The sequence below is a fragment of the Acomys russatus genome, chromosome 7 (assembly GCF_903995435.1).
Source record: "Acomys russatus chromosome 7, mAcoRus1.1, whole genome shotgun sequence".
Lineage (NCBI taxonomy): Eukaryota > Metazoa > Chordata > Mammalia > Rodentia > Muridae > Acomys > Acomys russatus.
In genome coordinates this window covers 40668233-40684440 of record NC_067143.1, presented here as the reverse complement: position 1 = coordinate 40684440, position 16208 = coordinate 40668233, and the positions used below count along the sequence as shown (strand labels likewise).

At 37.2% G+C, this 16208-nt stretch overlaps 1 protein-coding gene across 1 annotated transcript in view; it reads right to left on the bottom strand.

Moving 5' to 3' along the window:
- Positions 1-16208, bottom strand: part of Grm5 (glutamate metabotropic receptor 5) — a 421703-nt gene that overhangs the window by 13270 nt on the left and 392225 nt on the right. Inside the window, 1 exon segment of the mRNA XM_051148879.1 lies at positions 5067-5162. Within this exon segment, the coding sequence (XP_051004836.1) occupies positions 5067-5162 (96 nt within the window).

Sequence of the window (16208 nt, the reverse complement as noted above, 5' to 3'; positions counted from 1 at the left end):
TTGTTGAATGACCCATATGACTTAGGTAAAATAATGTACCCAAATAATTTCATTCATGTCAGCATGAGAGTCAGGGAAAAGCTGTATTATCTTCATTCAATAAAAATGGTGACCAAAGAGATAAAACTCTAGATACTAGTAGATATCTCACGGTCATACATTGGTGAGAACATGAACCAGGTTGTAATGTCACTTTAATTTTAGGATTTTCAGTAAATTCCTCACCATGTCAATCATGTAACATTAACCTCAGACCCATTTTTCTCACTGATAGAAAAAAAATACTTATGTGTTCTTTGGAGAACTTAGATTAAAGCACATGAGTAGGTAGTAGTGTACTCTGTGGTGCACAATAGTTCCAGACATTACAGAAGGTTTGTACAGTTCGTATCTATATAAAAGAGGAAGTTAGTTTGAGACTGGCTATGTTCAGTTTGACAGTGAAGGCTCATAGAAGTCCTGATGTCTTGAAGAGCCAGCTGGCCTCTTGAACTGAGAAGGCACACTCTTTCTTCTATGGACCTTGAATGGAACACTTTAGCCCCTCTATTAATTTAACATTGACTATCATGGTGCTACCCAATTCTCTAAGAAAACACTAAGCATTGATAACTACTGAAATGAGATACTATATATGCTAGGTGAATACAGTTATTCAACTGATTGGAAGTTAACGCTTCATAAAACTAATGCTGTGAAATATCAACAATAAGAATTTCCTTCTTGTTTTCATAAAATAACCCCACACTGCCTTTCTTTCTTTTAGCACTGGTGAAGGACTACACATCTATTTCATTGGACTAAAGGAGTCCTTTCTCAGAGACAGAATAAGTATTAACATATCAGAACACAGACTCTAGCCACTGTTCTCTGTGGAGAATGGAGATAATCATATCTATTACTAAGCTTTGTTCATTGCTGAGGGGTGGGGGCATCTATATGTGAACTCCCATGGCAGCTACAGCAGGGTTGAGAGAATGCCCATACGTCGTTAGTCAGAAGGATTCTGATACACATTTAGACTGTACACTGAAAAGATGAACAGTTCCACAATATTCAGACATTCTCACACACAAACTGTGAGTTTACATAGAGCACAGAAACATTGTATTTCATGACACAAGTGTGTCAGTAGGGACATGTGATGGTCTAATTCCCTCACTCCTGTTTGGGTGCAGAAAGGAGAGTAGAAATAAATAAGTGTGAGGGTCAATTTTGATTGTCAACTTGATGGGATGTAGAATCATCATGGAAGCAATCTCTGGTCATGCCTATGAGTGATTTTCAAGACTAGGTTGACTTTAGTGGGAAAGGCTCACCTTAAAGGTGGGAGGTCCGATTTCATGAGCTCAGGTTTCAATCTGAGTAAAAATCAGAAAGCACTCATCAGCTCTGCTTCCATGATCACGGATGCAGTGAGACTGGTGGCCTACAATTCCTGCCACCCTGACTTCCTCATAGTGATGGAAGTTATCAGTATAACCTCAACACGTGACCTCAATAAACTTTTCATTATTTAAGTTCCTTTAGGTCAGCTATTTTGTCACAGGGCAATGATGAAAGTAACTAATACAGAGACCATCTGTCTATGGCCCTGAAAAAATAGCAAAGTAAGAAGATGTGACAGGGTCAGCTTTCTTGTCACTACAGTATTGTTGAACTCTTCAGCAGTCACCAAAGTGCCAGGGGAATAATTTCAGATATGAATATTCCTGTCTATTTTACAATTTCCCTAAGGAAACCAAGCATGTGGGATTCAGAATGGCCCTACTGGGTTTTTGTGGTCAGTTGATGTTCTTTCAGTTCTTCCCTGGGACTGTGTATTCAATAAACAGCACAAAGCAGAGAAAAGTTGCTGTGTGACCTGGGAAGACTTTAGGAAGAAAAGAAGCCTTGGTAGCTCCCAAGGGCAGGGCCTGCAGGTGTGCCAAATGCATCCATTTATCTTCTTGTTAAATCTTTAATTCCCAAGTAAGCAAATTGGAACTAATTATTCTAGCCTTTCACTTAGAAATTGTTTTCATAAAATTTATTCCTGTCTTGATCAATTTCCTTAATGTTCATTTAAAACTTACTGCTACTGGCCATTTACTCTGCCAAGACAGGATAAACAAGTCCTCAATAGTTCTTGCCTTGCAAATATGTCTGTCAGATATACTGGGCCAGAAGGCTGAAGATGATGCTCCAACGTTATAGAGAGTGTTGGGTGACTGTTCAGGTAGTAAACTGCCTCAGTCACTTTTTTGTTTTTCATTTTGGAAGCTGCTAACCTGTACTCTGGGTTCACTCAGGTATTTAAGTTTTATCCCTTCTCAAGTCTCTGATAGGTTTGAAGACCATATAGTTTAGTCTTTCAATTAAGCCTGGTAGGTTAGGGCTTAAGATGTTTTTAGATCAAGATAGAAGTTTTAAGTTAACAGAGATCAGATATGATATATATTAATATCCATTCAGAAATTTAGACGCAACAGGATGGGAAAGATGCTTACTTCAAGCTTGCCAAATACAAATGGCCAAATGACTATGAATGTAACATTTATATAATTACTGATTGTCTCATGGTTCTTCCTGCAATATGTAGTTTATTTTACTCATGTGTAATAATATAAATGTATATGTTAAAAAAGGAACATAAAAACTTACTACTATCATTTATATGTGTATTTATGAGATCAAGTGGAAAAATGGAAAAAAAAGATAAACTCATCCTGTGACTTTTGGCTTTACTTTTTGTGTAATTTTAGATCTTTTCCTCTCCTGAAGGATTCTTAGTACATAAAAACACATCATTTTGTTACTTTTTCTGCCTTTTTAAAATCATCCTCCTTTCTGTTTCTCTCAATTTTTATTTGATGCAAAGAATATAAGAAGAAAAGTAACACAGAAAAGAATGTCTGTGCCCAGGTAACTGTGCTTCTCTCTGGGTCTTAGTATATTACTTTAATGTAGCTTGCACTAGTCCCCGTTCCTTCTAGGACAAATCAGTGGAATGATCCTTGCCATTACCTTGATCATATCCAAACAAGTAAACACACAAAATTCCAATGGTATTTTGCTGTTGTAGAAAAATGTGGACTATTCCTGGAGTACATATTGAAATGGAAACCTCTATACATGTGAATCTGACCCAGAGACATTTGGTCTATTGGATTTGGTGTTGTGCCTCGATTCTACAATCTATACCCTATTCCTTTTGTCCTCCCACTTTGATTCTTATGTAAGACAACTTTTAGAAAATGCAGCCTCTGAACTGACTAGATCTGAGAGTTGTCAAAAAGTGATTAAAAACTCCAGAGAACACTGAACGGAATAACTGGAAAACTAGTGCTTGCCTTAAGTAGTTCCACAGAACCTCCCAGATGCATAGCTTACTTCAAAATGTCAGTTTGTGAACTGGCTAAAATTGTATGACCTTGGAACACGGTTACATGACAAAAGCTGTGGTTGTGCATCCATGATTTTCTCCAGTGTGTTTTATAGGCAGCAACATTTGCTGGATGTTGGAACTCCAGTTCTAGGCTTCATATCGGAAGTCACCTTCCAGGTCTTATTTGATGTAATCACTGTTATCTTGTCTAATCTACTCCAGAGCTGTTGCCTGATTTCCAAGGACAGAATTTATATCATTTTGTACTACCTATGTAAAAGAAAATCAGGAGCCACAAATGTAGTCTGTTACATCACTTCCATAAAACTACCTGCAAGTCCCAGAGGTAGCTATAAAAGGGATGAAGGGTGGACGAATGTGTCTAGGCATAAGTGCCTATATGAATGCACACTCATTGCATTGTTTTTGATGATAGCCAGGACCTTGATTTGTTTAGCTTTTGGCTATGACTTCTCTGATATCAACCACACAGTTCCTGGAGCCATTTTCACAGACTGTCATGAATAGACCCCAGCAGCTTCAGTGTATTGGTCCTTGAAAGACGTGAGCCATTATACTGAAAATGGGAAAGATCCCACCACTGAGGAAGCAAACAGGTTTTGGAGGTAAAATTCCAACAGGAGTCAACAGTATTCACTTCTGATTACACAACTGGGCCTAAAGCTCTCAGCACATGCAAACACAAATGTACACATTATTTTATCAACTTCCTCATTTCTCAAATATACAGTAATCTGTAACACTCTTCCTTAGCCACTTTATACCAGAGAGTTGAAATGAGAAACAACCCAAAAAAATAGAACAGGAGAGTTTGCTCATGATGAGGTGATTTCCAAGCAAACAGTTTTCCCAGAATTCTGAAACTGTTTAATACAACCCTGATTGCCTACATCTCTAGAGCCCCTTTCTTAAAACGCAATTGCATGCAAAAAAAAAAAAAAAAAAAAAGCACGTTCATTTCATGCAACACAGCTCAGATGTTGCTTATAGCTCCAAAAACCCCATTCCACAGAGTACAACTCTGTTGGAAGATCCTAGTGCAAAGAATCATGCACAGCACAGCGATAGAAATTATTTACCACCAACACAATGAAGTCAAGGAGCTGCAAAGCTATAGTAGCCAGAGGAGGATTAGCTTTCCTGATTTTAGTTCAGCAAATGTCTCTTGCATTATAGGCCACTAGTTTGGCATTGTCTTTGCTCTTGGCTATGACATATCACATTCAAAGTAACTCAGATTAATTTCCTGGCTCAGTGTTCCCTCAATTGCAGTCCTTCCCTCAAACCCAGTCCTAATCTTTTGCATTTGTTTCATGAAACAATCGGATGTCCCTACAAATCTGAATTTCCTCCAATATCTTCTACTTTGCAAACTCCAGAACTGTTTGGCCAATAAATTAAAATCCAAAGAAGAACTGACTGTTAGCTAAGGCTTCAGACATGCAAAGCGCACAACCCTAAGAAACAGCAGCATCTGGGACAGGAGGCTCCCGTTAGTTGTCATGAGGATGGCATAGGTTTTTCAGATCAGATGCACACAACAAACCAGTGGTGGCCCACATTGGACTTACTGGATGGGATGTGTAATTGAATAAGGACTCAGACCAGGGAGCCGCCTCTTCCTCTAGCTTGCGTACATTTAGTTCACACCACCTCAGGCCACTCACAGTTTGCTTACCTGCTCATTGTTGCTCTCCCACCATTCCCCATACTCCCTTTGGGGGTGAAACATTCTATTTCCGACTTGTGCTGGGCCAGTCTCCTGTCTTTGTACCTGGTGAGCATGAACAAGGACAGGAGCAAACAGAAAGATGTGATTGTGTGCTTAACCTCCAGGTTGAGGAAGAGCCATGACTGCAAACATGGTCACCCCACACCAAAACAAGATTTCTGCTTCTCACCGTAGTAGGGGCTACCTTGTGATAGTCACTTGATGATGCCAGGAGTATATGGAAAAGCTAGGAAAGGTTTTGTTACTTTGGGATTAAATCATACGCAATATACTTTTTACATAACGGAGTCATCAGTAAATTCATCAATCTGTTAGTCAATGATAAGAAGAATTCGATTCTGAGCATCTAGAAGAGATGATAATGAACCAATAAGGGTTTGCTTAGTCTTAACCATGTATCAGAGTCTGTACTGGAACTTTACCTACATTCAGTCCTGTCAGCAGTGCTGTGACAGGGGCTCTGTTATGATTATTTCCAAGTTACTGGAGAAGAAATGTAAAATTGCAAAGATTAAGTAAATTGACAAAGGACAATCAGTATGTGCTACATCTCGGGTTTGAATGCAAAGTCGGAGTTTAGAACCCAATTCTAGCCTTCCACCATCAAGTTTTTACGACTAAACTATGTCACTGTTCCATCTTACTGAGGAACATCACATTTGCATATTTATTTTACATATTGGCAATATAAAAATGCCTGGTGTGTGTTTATGTATGTATATATACATACCATATATATATATATATATGGTTTCTATCTGTCTATCTATCTATCTATCTATCTATCTATCTATCTATCTATGGTTTCTATAGACACTAATAATTTGAAAGTCTTTTGTGTGTGTGTGTGTGTGGGGTCAGTTTTTGGTTGGTGGCTTACAATTTGGACTGTGTGTCAAATACATTTTTGTAACAGAACAAAAAGCCCACCTTCCCAGGAGGGGGGATACTAGCTGTTTTATCTAAAATGAGTAATGACTCTAATGTGTACAAGATGAGCCCTTCTGAGGCTTCTTTTGAGATGGAGTGCTTGTGTGCAAATAGCTTCTTACTCATTGTTCTAAATCTGTGGGGTAAGAGGAGAAACAGTCAGTTCTGCTTCCAAAGAAGGACAGCCAGTGTGACTGAACTGACTTTGCCAACATTGCACAATCCAAGCCAATAGAAAATCACTTCCAGTATATCTTGCAAGACTTGAGAGAATGTACCCTTTTCCATGGAGACTGAGATGATTCCTGGTATTCAACAGGCAGAGAAAATGAGTTACAATGAGAAGACTTTTAAACCCTGGTTAAATAGTGTGTGTGTGTGTGTGTGTGTGTGTGTGTGTGTGTGTGTGTGTGTGTGTGTGTGTGTGTGTGTGTGTGTTATAGGGGTATGCATACCTGCATTCTAATTTGAACCTGAGACTTTATACATGCTAACCACATGCTTTGCTAGTGAGATACATCCTTATTCACATGGTAACAATTTTATGTAAAACTTTTAAAGCTTTACTATGGAAAGGACACTAAGGTAGAAGGAGAATGTTTAAAGAATAAATAACTAGGAATATCCTCATCCGGAAAACATCTCTTATCATTATAAATATATCCCATTTGTGAAGCAAATTTATGTTTTCTTCAACTACCTTCTGTTTTTTTTTTCTTCTGAAGATAAGTACGGCACAACTATGGAAGATAATATGGAAGAGTCTTCTTTAGTCAACAAAACACAAAGCAGTAAGCCACTGAGTGATGGACATTTGATGTACTTATAGGAGAAGTTACTCAATGTCACAGAAAAATTATAAAGAGGCTAAGGAGTTGGTCAGTTGTTAAGATGCTTCCAGTCTCACCAAGTCCTTAGTTAGCTCCCTAGCATCCATGTTAAAAAGCCTCATGTAGTGGCTTCTGAGTGTAATCTCAATGCTGGGGAGGTAGAGTGTGGTGACACATACAATACTTCCAATACTGGGAAGGCAGAAAGAGTAGGTTGCTTTGGACTTACTGGCTATCCAGACTAGCCGAACCTGTGACTCTTAGGTCTTTGAAAACCCATGTCTCAAAAAACAAGGTGGACAGACCTAAGGAATTATACTTCAGGTTGACTTCTGGCCTCTAACACACACACACACACACACACACACACACACACACACACACACACACACACACACAGTCTCCCAAAGGATTTTCTCAGTAGGTAAAGCAGAATTTTAAAGATTACTTAAGCATAAACCTAGGAGCCCAGAGATCAGAGTACATAAAGAAAAAGAATACTGTTCGTAACAAATAGTCACTGAAGAAACATCTTCTGAATGCATGAAGAAAAAAATGAATGAAAAAAAAAGGAAAGTTAATTTTAGGACCGATCAAATCTTTAAGAGGACTTGGTTATTATTTGTCGTCTTTATTTGTTTTGTGGTGCTGGACAGTGGTGCTTGAGACCTACCTATGCTAGGAGAGTGCCCTGTTACCAAGCTGTATCTCAGCCCAGCTGAAACAGTTTTGTAGACCTGGGTCAAGAGAAAAATGAGGAGGAAAGATGAAGATGTTTAAAAAAGAAATATATCATGTAGAGTTTTGAGATAAAGTAATTATAGAAAAAAGAAGGCAGAGTATACTTTCCTCTTACCCTTTCCAAATCTTTGCTCATATGTCAGTGCATTTGGTACATCCACAGTATTCAAATTAACAAGCTTCATTCCATATTTTCTGCTTTTATCAGGAGTATTTATACAATACAAATAATACTTTGTTTGCTTCTTTGATCTACTCTCTACTTTTCTTAGTAAAATCTCTAACAAAAAGTAAACTCTATGAAGGTATAGATTTTCAGGAGTTTTAGTTACTGCTTCCTTCCTTGTGCTTACAACGTTGACGGTCTCATTATTTATAGGTGATAGTTTCAGTTGAGTGCCTGGATACTTGCACGAATAACACAAGAACCAAATTGTGGAGACCAATTTAGATATAAAAAGGGAGGTTTATCACATTAGTGTTAAGTGCTTTTGGACTTATCAATGACATCAGAGAAATTAGCTATGAGACTAAAATGGATGAGACTGGAATGATGTGAAAGTAAAAGCGAAAGAATGAAATAAATACTTTTCACAATGCTCCTGTTTGTACGTATATGACTGCTCAAAACCACATGGCACCTTAGTCTATAGGGTGACAGTGCTGTGCTGGGTCTGTCATGAATGGGAGACTACAGCAGAGACTACAGAAGGTTCCACCTCTCATTCCACCAGCCGGGGACACACAGAAAATAAATTCTCACAATTCAAAATTATGATTATATAAGATTCTTTGCATTCTATTATCTGGCTAGCTAAATTATTACTCAATGAATAAAATTTCTTAGATTTGATAATATTTTCAAAGAACTACAGCCCTAGATGTTCAAAGAATATATGTCAGGAGTTGGAAAACACCATATTTTTTAAACTGAATGTTACAGTCCTAAAACACATCATTTTTCAGTTAACAAAAAATTTTAAAAAGGAGATGGGAAGATGCTATAGTGTGGGGGCTTTAGCGGAGTTGTAGAAGGGCAGTGAGGGCAAAATATGATCAAAATACATTGTATATAGTTTTATATTTTCCAAGAATATATAAAGAAGCTTTGCTGACCTCCACCAGACATTGGATGTGGAAATCATTCATTTTCTGTGAGAAATAAATCTATTCAAAAGCCACTCAGTTGTTCCAATAATGTCTGTATAAACTAAGACCAGTTGGTAGTTAACGGATTATACAGAGAAACAGGAAAAAATGGGCACATAGTAAAATCACAAAGCCAAAAATTCACATAGCTTATGCTTCTTCCCTTCAGAGCCATCCTAACTTTGGGTCCAGGCAATAAGATGACATAAACTGTGATGTCCTATACATCTGAATAACAGTTACATCTTATACAAAAGTTTCCCTGCATCATATGATTCCTTCAAAAAGCTCCTCTCCACCCTTTAAACCAAGAGCTTGTGGCAAAAACATTTAATTCCAGCTTTGTACCCAGGGCCTCACAGCTGGTAGTCTTAGAAGAGGGTCTAAAAAGAGTATTTTACAGTCAAGTAACAGGCCTTTACTAATATCCTACTCTTTCCTTATTTTACGCTGAGAAAAAATATTTAAGTAGACTTATAGTGCATTTGAAACACTAGAAAGGTTATACATGAAGGCAATAGTGTGGGCTTAATAGAGCCAGGCTTTGAGCACAATATAAACTGACTTTTTTTCTAAAGGTCAAATTTGACTGCATAATGGCCAAATAGAATAAAGCCACTCCCCACACTTCCTCTTACCATATGAACAAAATGCCATTCCATCCCCTGGAGTTCACCTAGACAGAAAACCACAGAAATCTAAAATCTTCAAAAGAAGCATTGCTGAGGAACAACTGATAAAAGCCAGTGTGTGACACAGGCCTGCGTCAGAAGCCAGACAGCCACGAGGGATGCAAGTCTCCAAAAGCTCCAAAGCATTTCCAAGAGCACCCAGGGAAAATCCAAGGCAAGCTTCCAAGACAAAAATTGACGAGAAAAAAAAATTCTAGATGAAGATAGACAGAAAAGCATGCTCTTCAGTTTAGGAGTGATGCCAGATTTAAACAGCTGTCAAAGTGTGACACTGCAGAGTAACTCTCTAGTCCTTAAAGATCTGAAAAAAATACATTAGAATGCCTTACCAAATATCTCACAAACTGTGTGGAGTCCGTACCCACTCATGTAGAGAGGAATATGGAGACAGTTAAAGGAGGAAGTAAAAAAAATATATAAATATATAGTGATCACATTTCACTATATAAATGTATAAAATTCTCAAGAATAAAAAATTGAATGATAAGATGAAAAAAGAAAAATATAAATAATATCAGACACACACAAAATAAATCAAATCAAATCCACCCCCCCCCAAAAAAAACCCCTTTGCCCAGATGTTAAATGGTGACTTGATTCATTCAACGATTTCAGCTTAAAAACAAAAACATAAGCATGATTAATCATCTCATAAAAGAATATCAGTGGTGAACATAAACTTTGAAAGCATTCAAGAAGCTGTCAAGGAACATATTATTCTGTGTTCTGTAAAAAACAAAAACAAAAACAAATGAAGGTAGAAGCTGACATGTGTGGAAGCAATGCAACTAAGCAATCAAAATGTAAAGAATTGCTTTTACTGATCCAATAATTCCTGTCAAGGGAATTTGTTCTTAGGAGTAATTCAATAGATGTGCATAAGCCCTTTTCACAAATATTCTCTCAGTGTTATAAAAAGTGTTTAAAAAACCTAAACAAGAACAAACAAACCACTGGAGAGTAGTTTAATAAATTACAACACAAAGTATTATGAAAATGTGTTAAATTTTATATTGAGTGAAGCCTTTCATTTAGCTTCTAGAGAATTCCCAAAGGATATTGTATAATCCCACTTTCAAAAAGAACCATTTTCAGATAAAAACGATCTTGAGTCAGTGTCTTTTCACGGTGTGCTTTTCCTTAACACTGCTGTGTGTTTCACCTTCAAGAGGAGTCCTGAAAACATGCACTGTGACACAGTCCTAAGATGCTTTACAAGTATATATCACAGTCATACGGAAAACCATTTCAGCCTGTAAGTGTAAATGTTACTTAGAGAGTGACAGGCAAACCTCAGGGAATATTCCTGAGAAATGTCCATTAAATGATACTGGCATTTTTTGATTCATTCTAGGTCTAAGGGGTTTTCAGGGAAATTTATTATTCTAATAGAGTTGAATTGTTTTCTGATGGAAATTTTACCTTATATTTTATGTATAGTTAAGTAGAGAAGGGTGAAAGTGAGGAGGATCTGATGTTATAACAGGAAGATAAGCTATTATTTATTTAAACCTTGAATACAACACACTCTTCTTAGGACATAAACAAATCTCTGGATATACTCACTGTCCCAACACTATTGGCTAGTTACTATTCTTGTTCCTATTTTATAAATAAAAAGGTCCTAGGATACTGAGAAATTTAGTGTGTTTAATGTCATCAGCATATTAACAATCATATATATTTCTTCCTACTAAAATGCTAGCTACAAATATTACCTGTACCATAGTTTTGTCTTTAAGTAGCCCAAGGTACACAGGCAACTCTATTAGTTTTTAAAATATTTTTATTATTTCTTTTATATCTTCTTGTTTTGTGCTTGTGTCTGAGCTCTGCCGTCCATTTTATTTTCTCTCTCAGGTTTCAAAAAGCTTTTTTATTTAAAATTTCAACCAAAACAAGGTGAGGTAGGAGTGGGAGTAGACTGGGGTCTTTGGGGTCCATCTATGTGTCTGAGGTGTGAGGAGCAAGGGAAGGAGAGCCGTGCTTACTGTTTCTATAGATGCTCAAGCCTGAAAGAAAGCCACGGAGAAGAAGCATGTCTGGCCCACCGTTGGTCCAGTGAGATATTAACCAAGACTCAGAAGAATCGGCTGGGTGCTATGGTACTCAGAGGAGGGGACCGAAGTCATAGGTCTGTATTAGGCATCCGTGCTCCAATTTTTCTGATACTCTTTCACATCCTTTTTAGAAAGTCATTTTAATTAAAGGAACCAAATTTTCCTGGATTTAGGATGCTATTTTATGGTTTGTGGTGATGACACACATTTATAACAAATAGATGTTCTCAGTTTGCCCACTTTAAGTGAAAACCTATCACCATAAAGGAAACATCTATAATATTAGGTAGAAAGGAGACAGTTTTAATATTGTAATGGAGACAGTCAAGAAAACAATCACTAATGATTCTTGATCCTTTGCAGTGCCTGCTATTGAACTAGGAACTAAGTGTGTGGTTATCTGAAAATACAGTAGTGTATCATGGGTGAAAGTGACTAACACACAGAGGTGTACACATATTCTTCGGCACCTATGGAGGATTATTCCCAAGACATTTTTGTAGACAATAAACCCCTCAGTTACTCATATCTCTAATAAATGTGGTCTTCCCAGAAGCAAAATAAATAAATAAATAAATAAATAAATAAATAAATAAATAAATGAATAGATAGATAATAAAGCCTAAACCAAACCAACCAAAAATCTATACTCATGCCTCCTTGAAACTGTCTTATGGGCATGACTGGTAGGCATTTTATTGATTGCTAGTTAATTTAGGAGTGTCCAGCCCACTGTGAGCTGTGCTATCCCTGGCCGTGTGAGGCTGAGCCCAGCAAGAAAGGTAGTTGAACATGGGCCTGAGAGCAAGCTAATGAGCAGTATTCCTTCATGGTTTCTATTTCAAGCTCCTGGTCTGCTGTAGTCCCTCTTCTGTCAGAGTTCTTGCCTTATCTTCCCTCAATGATACGTTGTAATCTGTAAGAGGAAATAATCCTTCCTTTCCCAGCTTACCCTTGCCTGCCGGTGAGATGTGTGCCACAGCAATGGAAAGCAAACTAGAATAGCCACTTAGTTGAATGATTTTGAAGGGCACATGTAATTTCATTTCTTCTTTGAGGAAAGGATATGGAGTAAAGAATAGAATAAAGATACTTCTATTATAAGATTAGCAATTTACAGTCATTTGAGTACTTAATCTTGCAAACACCCTACAGGCTGAGTTCTATATGGTCAAGATTCTATAAATACAACAGAGAATAGTGTAATAAGTTGCTCAGGGTTGGACTAGAGAGGACAAAGCCAGAGCAATCATTGGGCTGATAAACTCTCAGGCTTGTGTTCTACAACACTACAGTAAAGAAAAGAACTCTAATACTAAAGCGATAACTAATAGAGAAAGAAAAATCAATAAAAAAAATCAAAGAGGGAGACCAACAAATTCAAAAGAGAAGGGAAAAGAAAATGAAATCAGGCAGTATTCTAGGAACTTTCTGTATATTGTCTCAAAAATCCTGCAACCCTGTGATATATTAGCAATCACCCTCTATTTGCATGAGAACTACAGATCACAGAGCTAAAAATGTTGGTATTAGGATTCACAATAGGTGCTACTGATACATATTGTGCGTCTTCCATAATAGATGCCAGATCTGTAGTTGAGTGACAATAATAGACTTTCTAGCCTCTGTATTCAAGGATATTTGAATTTAATTGAATGACAAAAAAGCCCCAAATAGATTAGGCAACACTGAGTTTGTGAAGGTAACAACACGTACTTATTTGGAAAGATCACACCCCTCAAATTAAAATGGAAAAGCTATAAGGAAAGTATATCTTACTTTGGCCTGAGAGGCATGGTGTGCATGACCACTTGTAATAACTATGTTAAATGTGTAAATGGCATGAAGAAGTAAACTCAGTGAAAAGATCACAAGGTTCTTTTTCTGATGCAATCATTCTTCCTCATGTGGATGAGGCATGTACACCCAAAGGTCTCAGCTCTCTTTCACTTCTAGAAAGAAAAGGTACACAGAAGAGATGGTGGCAAACACCCTGGGCAAGCTTATATGACTGTCTTATCCTCCACAAATAAAATACAGTATAGTAAATCCCATGAAGTCAGAGACATCATTGTATTCCTGTGTCTACCACAATCACATTCTGCTGAGGTGGATATGAAACCGTGGTGGATAGTTTCAGAAAAAAAGATTAAGAAAATTAAAGGAGGTTGAACAACAAGAAACAAATACGTCCAATCAAGATAGGCACATCTGTTTCTCTTTCATCAATACTGTTTCTGTCCCTTCTTATATGATTGTTTTTGGTTTGTTTGTTTGTTTGTTTTCTTTTAGTATACTTTCTGTGAATCCCACAAAGGCTTATATTTAGCAACTCTTCATGGTGTTGCTGTTGTTTTACCTCTCTGGGTCTACTATCAGGAGAGACACTGTCTGGGGGAAAGATAATATTGTATCATTTTTCTTTCTGTACTATGGTAGAACCCAGGGCTTTGTTCATTATAAGGATGCTTTCTATCACTCAGCTACATTTCTACTGCTGCAATTTAAAAAGTATTGTCCAATGTTGACATACAACGTGGTAAATACTGTTCTTCAGCAAATGATATCTATTTATTGTTCTTGTCTAGATAACATGGGTCACCAAGCAGAGAACCTTGCTTCCCTTTCACAGCGCCGAGACACCCATTCTCTCTGTAAGCCTGCTTATTTTCAATGCCTGGCCGTCAACTTATATTAATGAACTTTTAAAATTCACTGGGCTTTCCATGGTTCCTTCTCCATAAATATGTGCATTGCTCTCATGTGTCTCCAACTGGAATGGGCCCCATAAACCCTCTCCCACCTGCTTTGGACATCTCTATTTCAATGGGGCTCTGCTGCCCTCTAGGGGGGGGGCCTTTCATCACATATTTGTCAGCAGGAGCCGACAGTATCCTTGGCGGTGTTGTGTAGGAGTGACATGTCCATGGGAAGCCTGCCACACTTTTTGATCTCTTGGCTATTTCTGCACTCACCAGCTTAGAATTCTGCCATGGCTGTAACAGTGTCGTCTGTGATGGAGCATGAGATCGGCAAACAAGCAAGTGAGCGTGCTTAGGAAACCCATCACAAATACCACCTTGGAAGAGACTTACATACTCAGAGTGTTTGATGATACTAACAGTCTTTGGCTATGAGAACCTCATCAGAATTTTGGTAGTTTGAAGATTCTATTAAAGTTTATGTTATTGATTGAACTCAAGATCTGACAACTAAAGATGGAGGAGAGAATGTCATTTGTCCTTCTGCATGGGATTTAGGGGAAAAGTAGCTTCTTAAAAAGGTAGGGTGAAATATTGTGCTTCCTTATTTTCTTTACTGGTCTGGATGCATACTAAATGAAAACTCTTTGTTATTTATCTTGACTTACTTGCGGCTGGAGCTGCTGACTACTAGTTCATATTTGAGTCCAACTGTTTCCTTTTATGGTAGAACTTACCACTCGAGTTTCTAGGGGATCAGATAATACTGACATTATTACACTATTATTTCAGTATCACATTACTCCAATATCTACGGTTCCTAGTCATTGTTCTACCAAACTACATTTCACACACAAACGCTCTTGTGTTTACAACATTTTTTTCAAGAATTTTTTAAGGCTGGTCTAATTCGATGTCTCTTGGGTGAAGGGATGAAGCTCCATCATTTAAAAAATGTTCTTACTTGTTTGCCTTTCTATCCACCCCATATTCTTTCATTGGCTTCTTTCATTGCCGAAAGCTCATGGCTCTCCTAACTTCTCTCTCTTTGGTTGTAGGTTTCATCCTTCACTTCAACTTTGAATTCAGAGAACATGTTACTAACACATCTAAACTCAACTCTTGATATTTTTTCCTTTCATATCCTTCTTCCCATAAAGCTAAGTTACATTACTTGGATCCTCTTTTTTACAGAGAAACCTTAACTTCTCTTTACTTTCTCCATTACATACCACATTCAAACAGCTGTTAAAAATTTTAACCACATTAGCTAGTAGAATATTTTACCCATTATTATAACGTTACCCAATATCTACCTCTTCTTTCTACTTTATTCTGTGTAAAGCAACAGGCTATTCTCTGACATAGCAATCCTCTCATGTAACATCTGAAACTCTCTGAAGCTTCCTGCTACTGGAGAAAATATAAAATTTGTACCTTACCCAGTTATCCTTGCCGATGCCGGATTCCATTACTGCCATTTCCTTTTCCTGTTTTACTTCAACTACAATGGGCAGTTTGCTCATGTCTTAAAATTTTCAATTTTGTTGCTGCTTCAAGATCACTTCAATTTGTTCTTTCTTGTTCTCAGAACATTTATTGTCTAAGAAGTCTTCATGTTATATTTCTTACTTCATCTTATATTCTTTCAACTTACTCGCAGAGGCTATTCATGGTACTTTTCCCAAAAATGTTAGAGTAATTCCATGTCGATCTCATTCTCGTATCTCACCCTAGTTCATTTTCCTTATAATGATTAATGTTCTATATTTTTGTTTGATTACCATTATTGCTGATAGTAGGTGAAATTCTGCGAGAGCTATGTTTTTATTTTGTTTATTACTTCCTTTTTTTTCTTAGAGCATTTCTAGGTATATTGTACACTCTCAATAAATACACTCTCAATAACTAGGTGTACTAGTGAATAAATATTAAATGTCAAAGTATTAAATTTAGTCCAAGTTCACTAAAATTATCTTATATT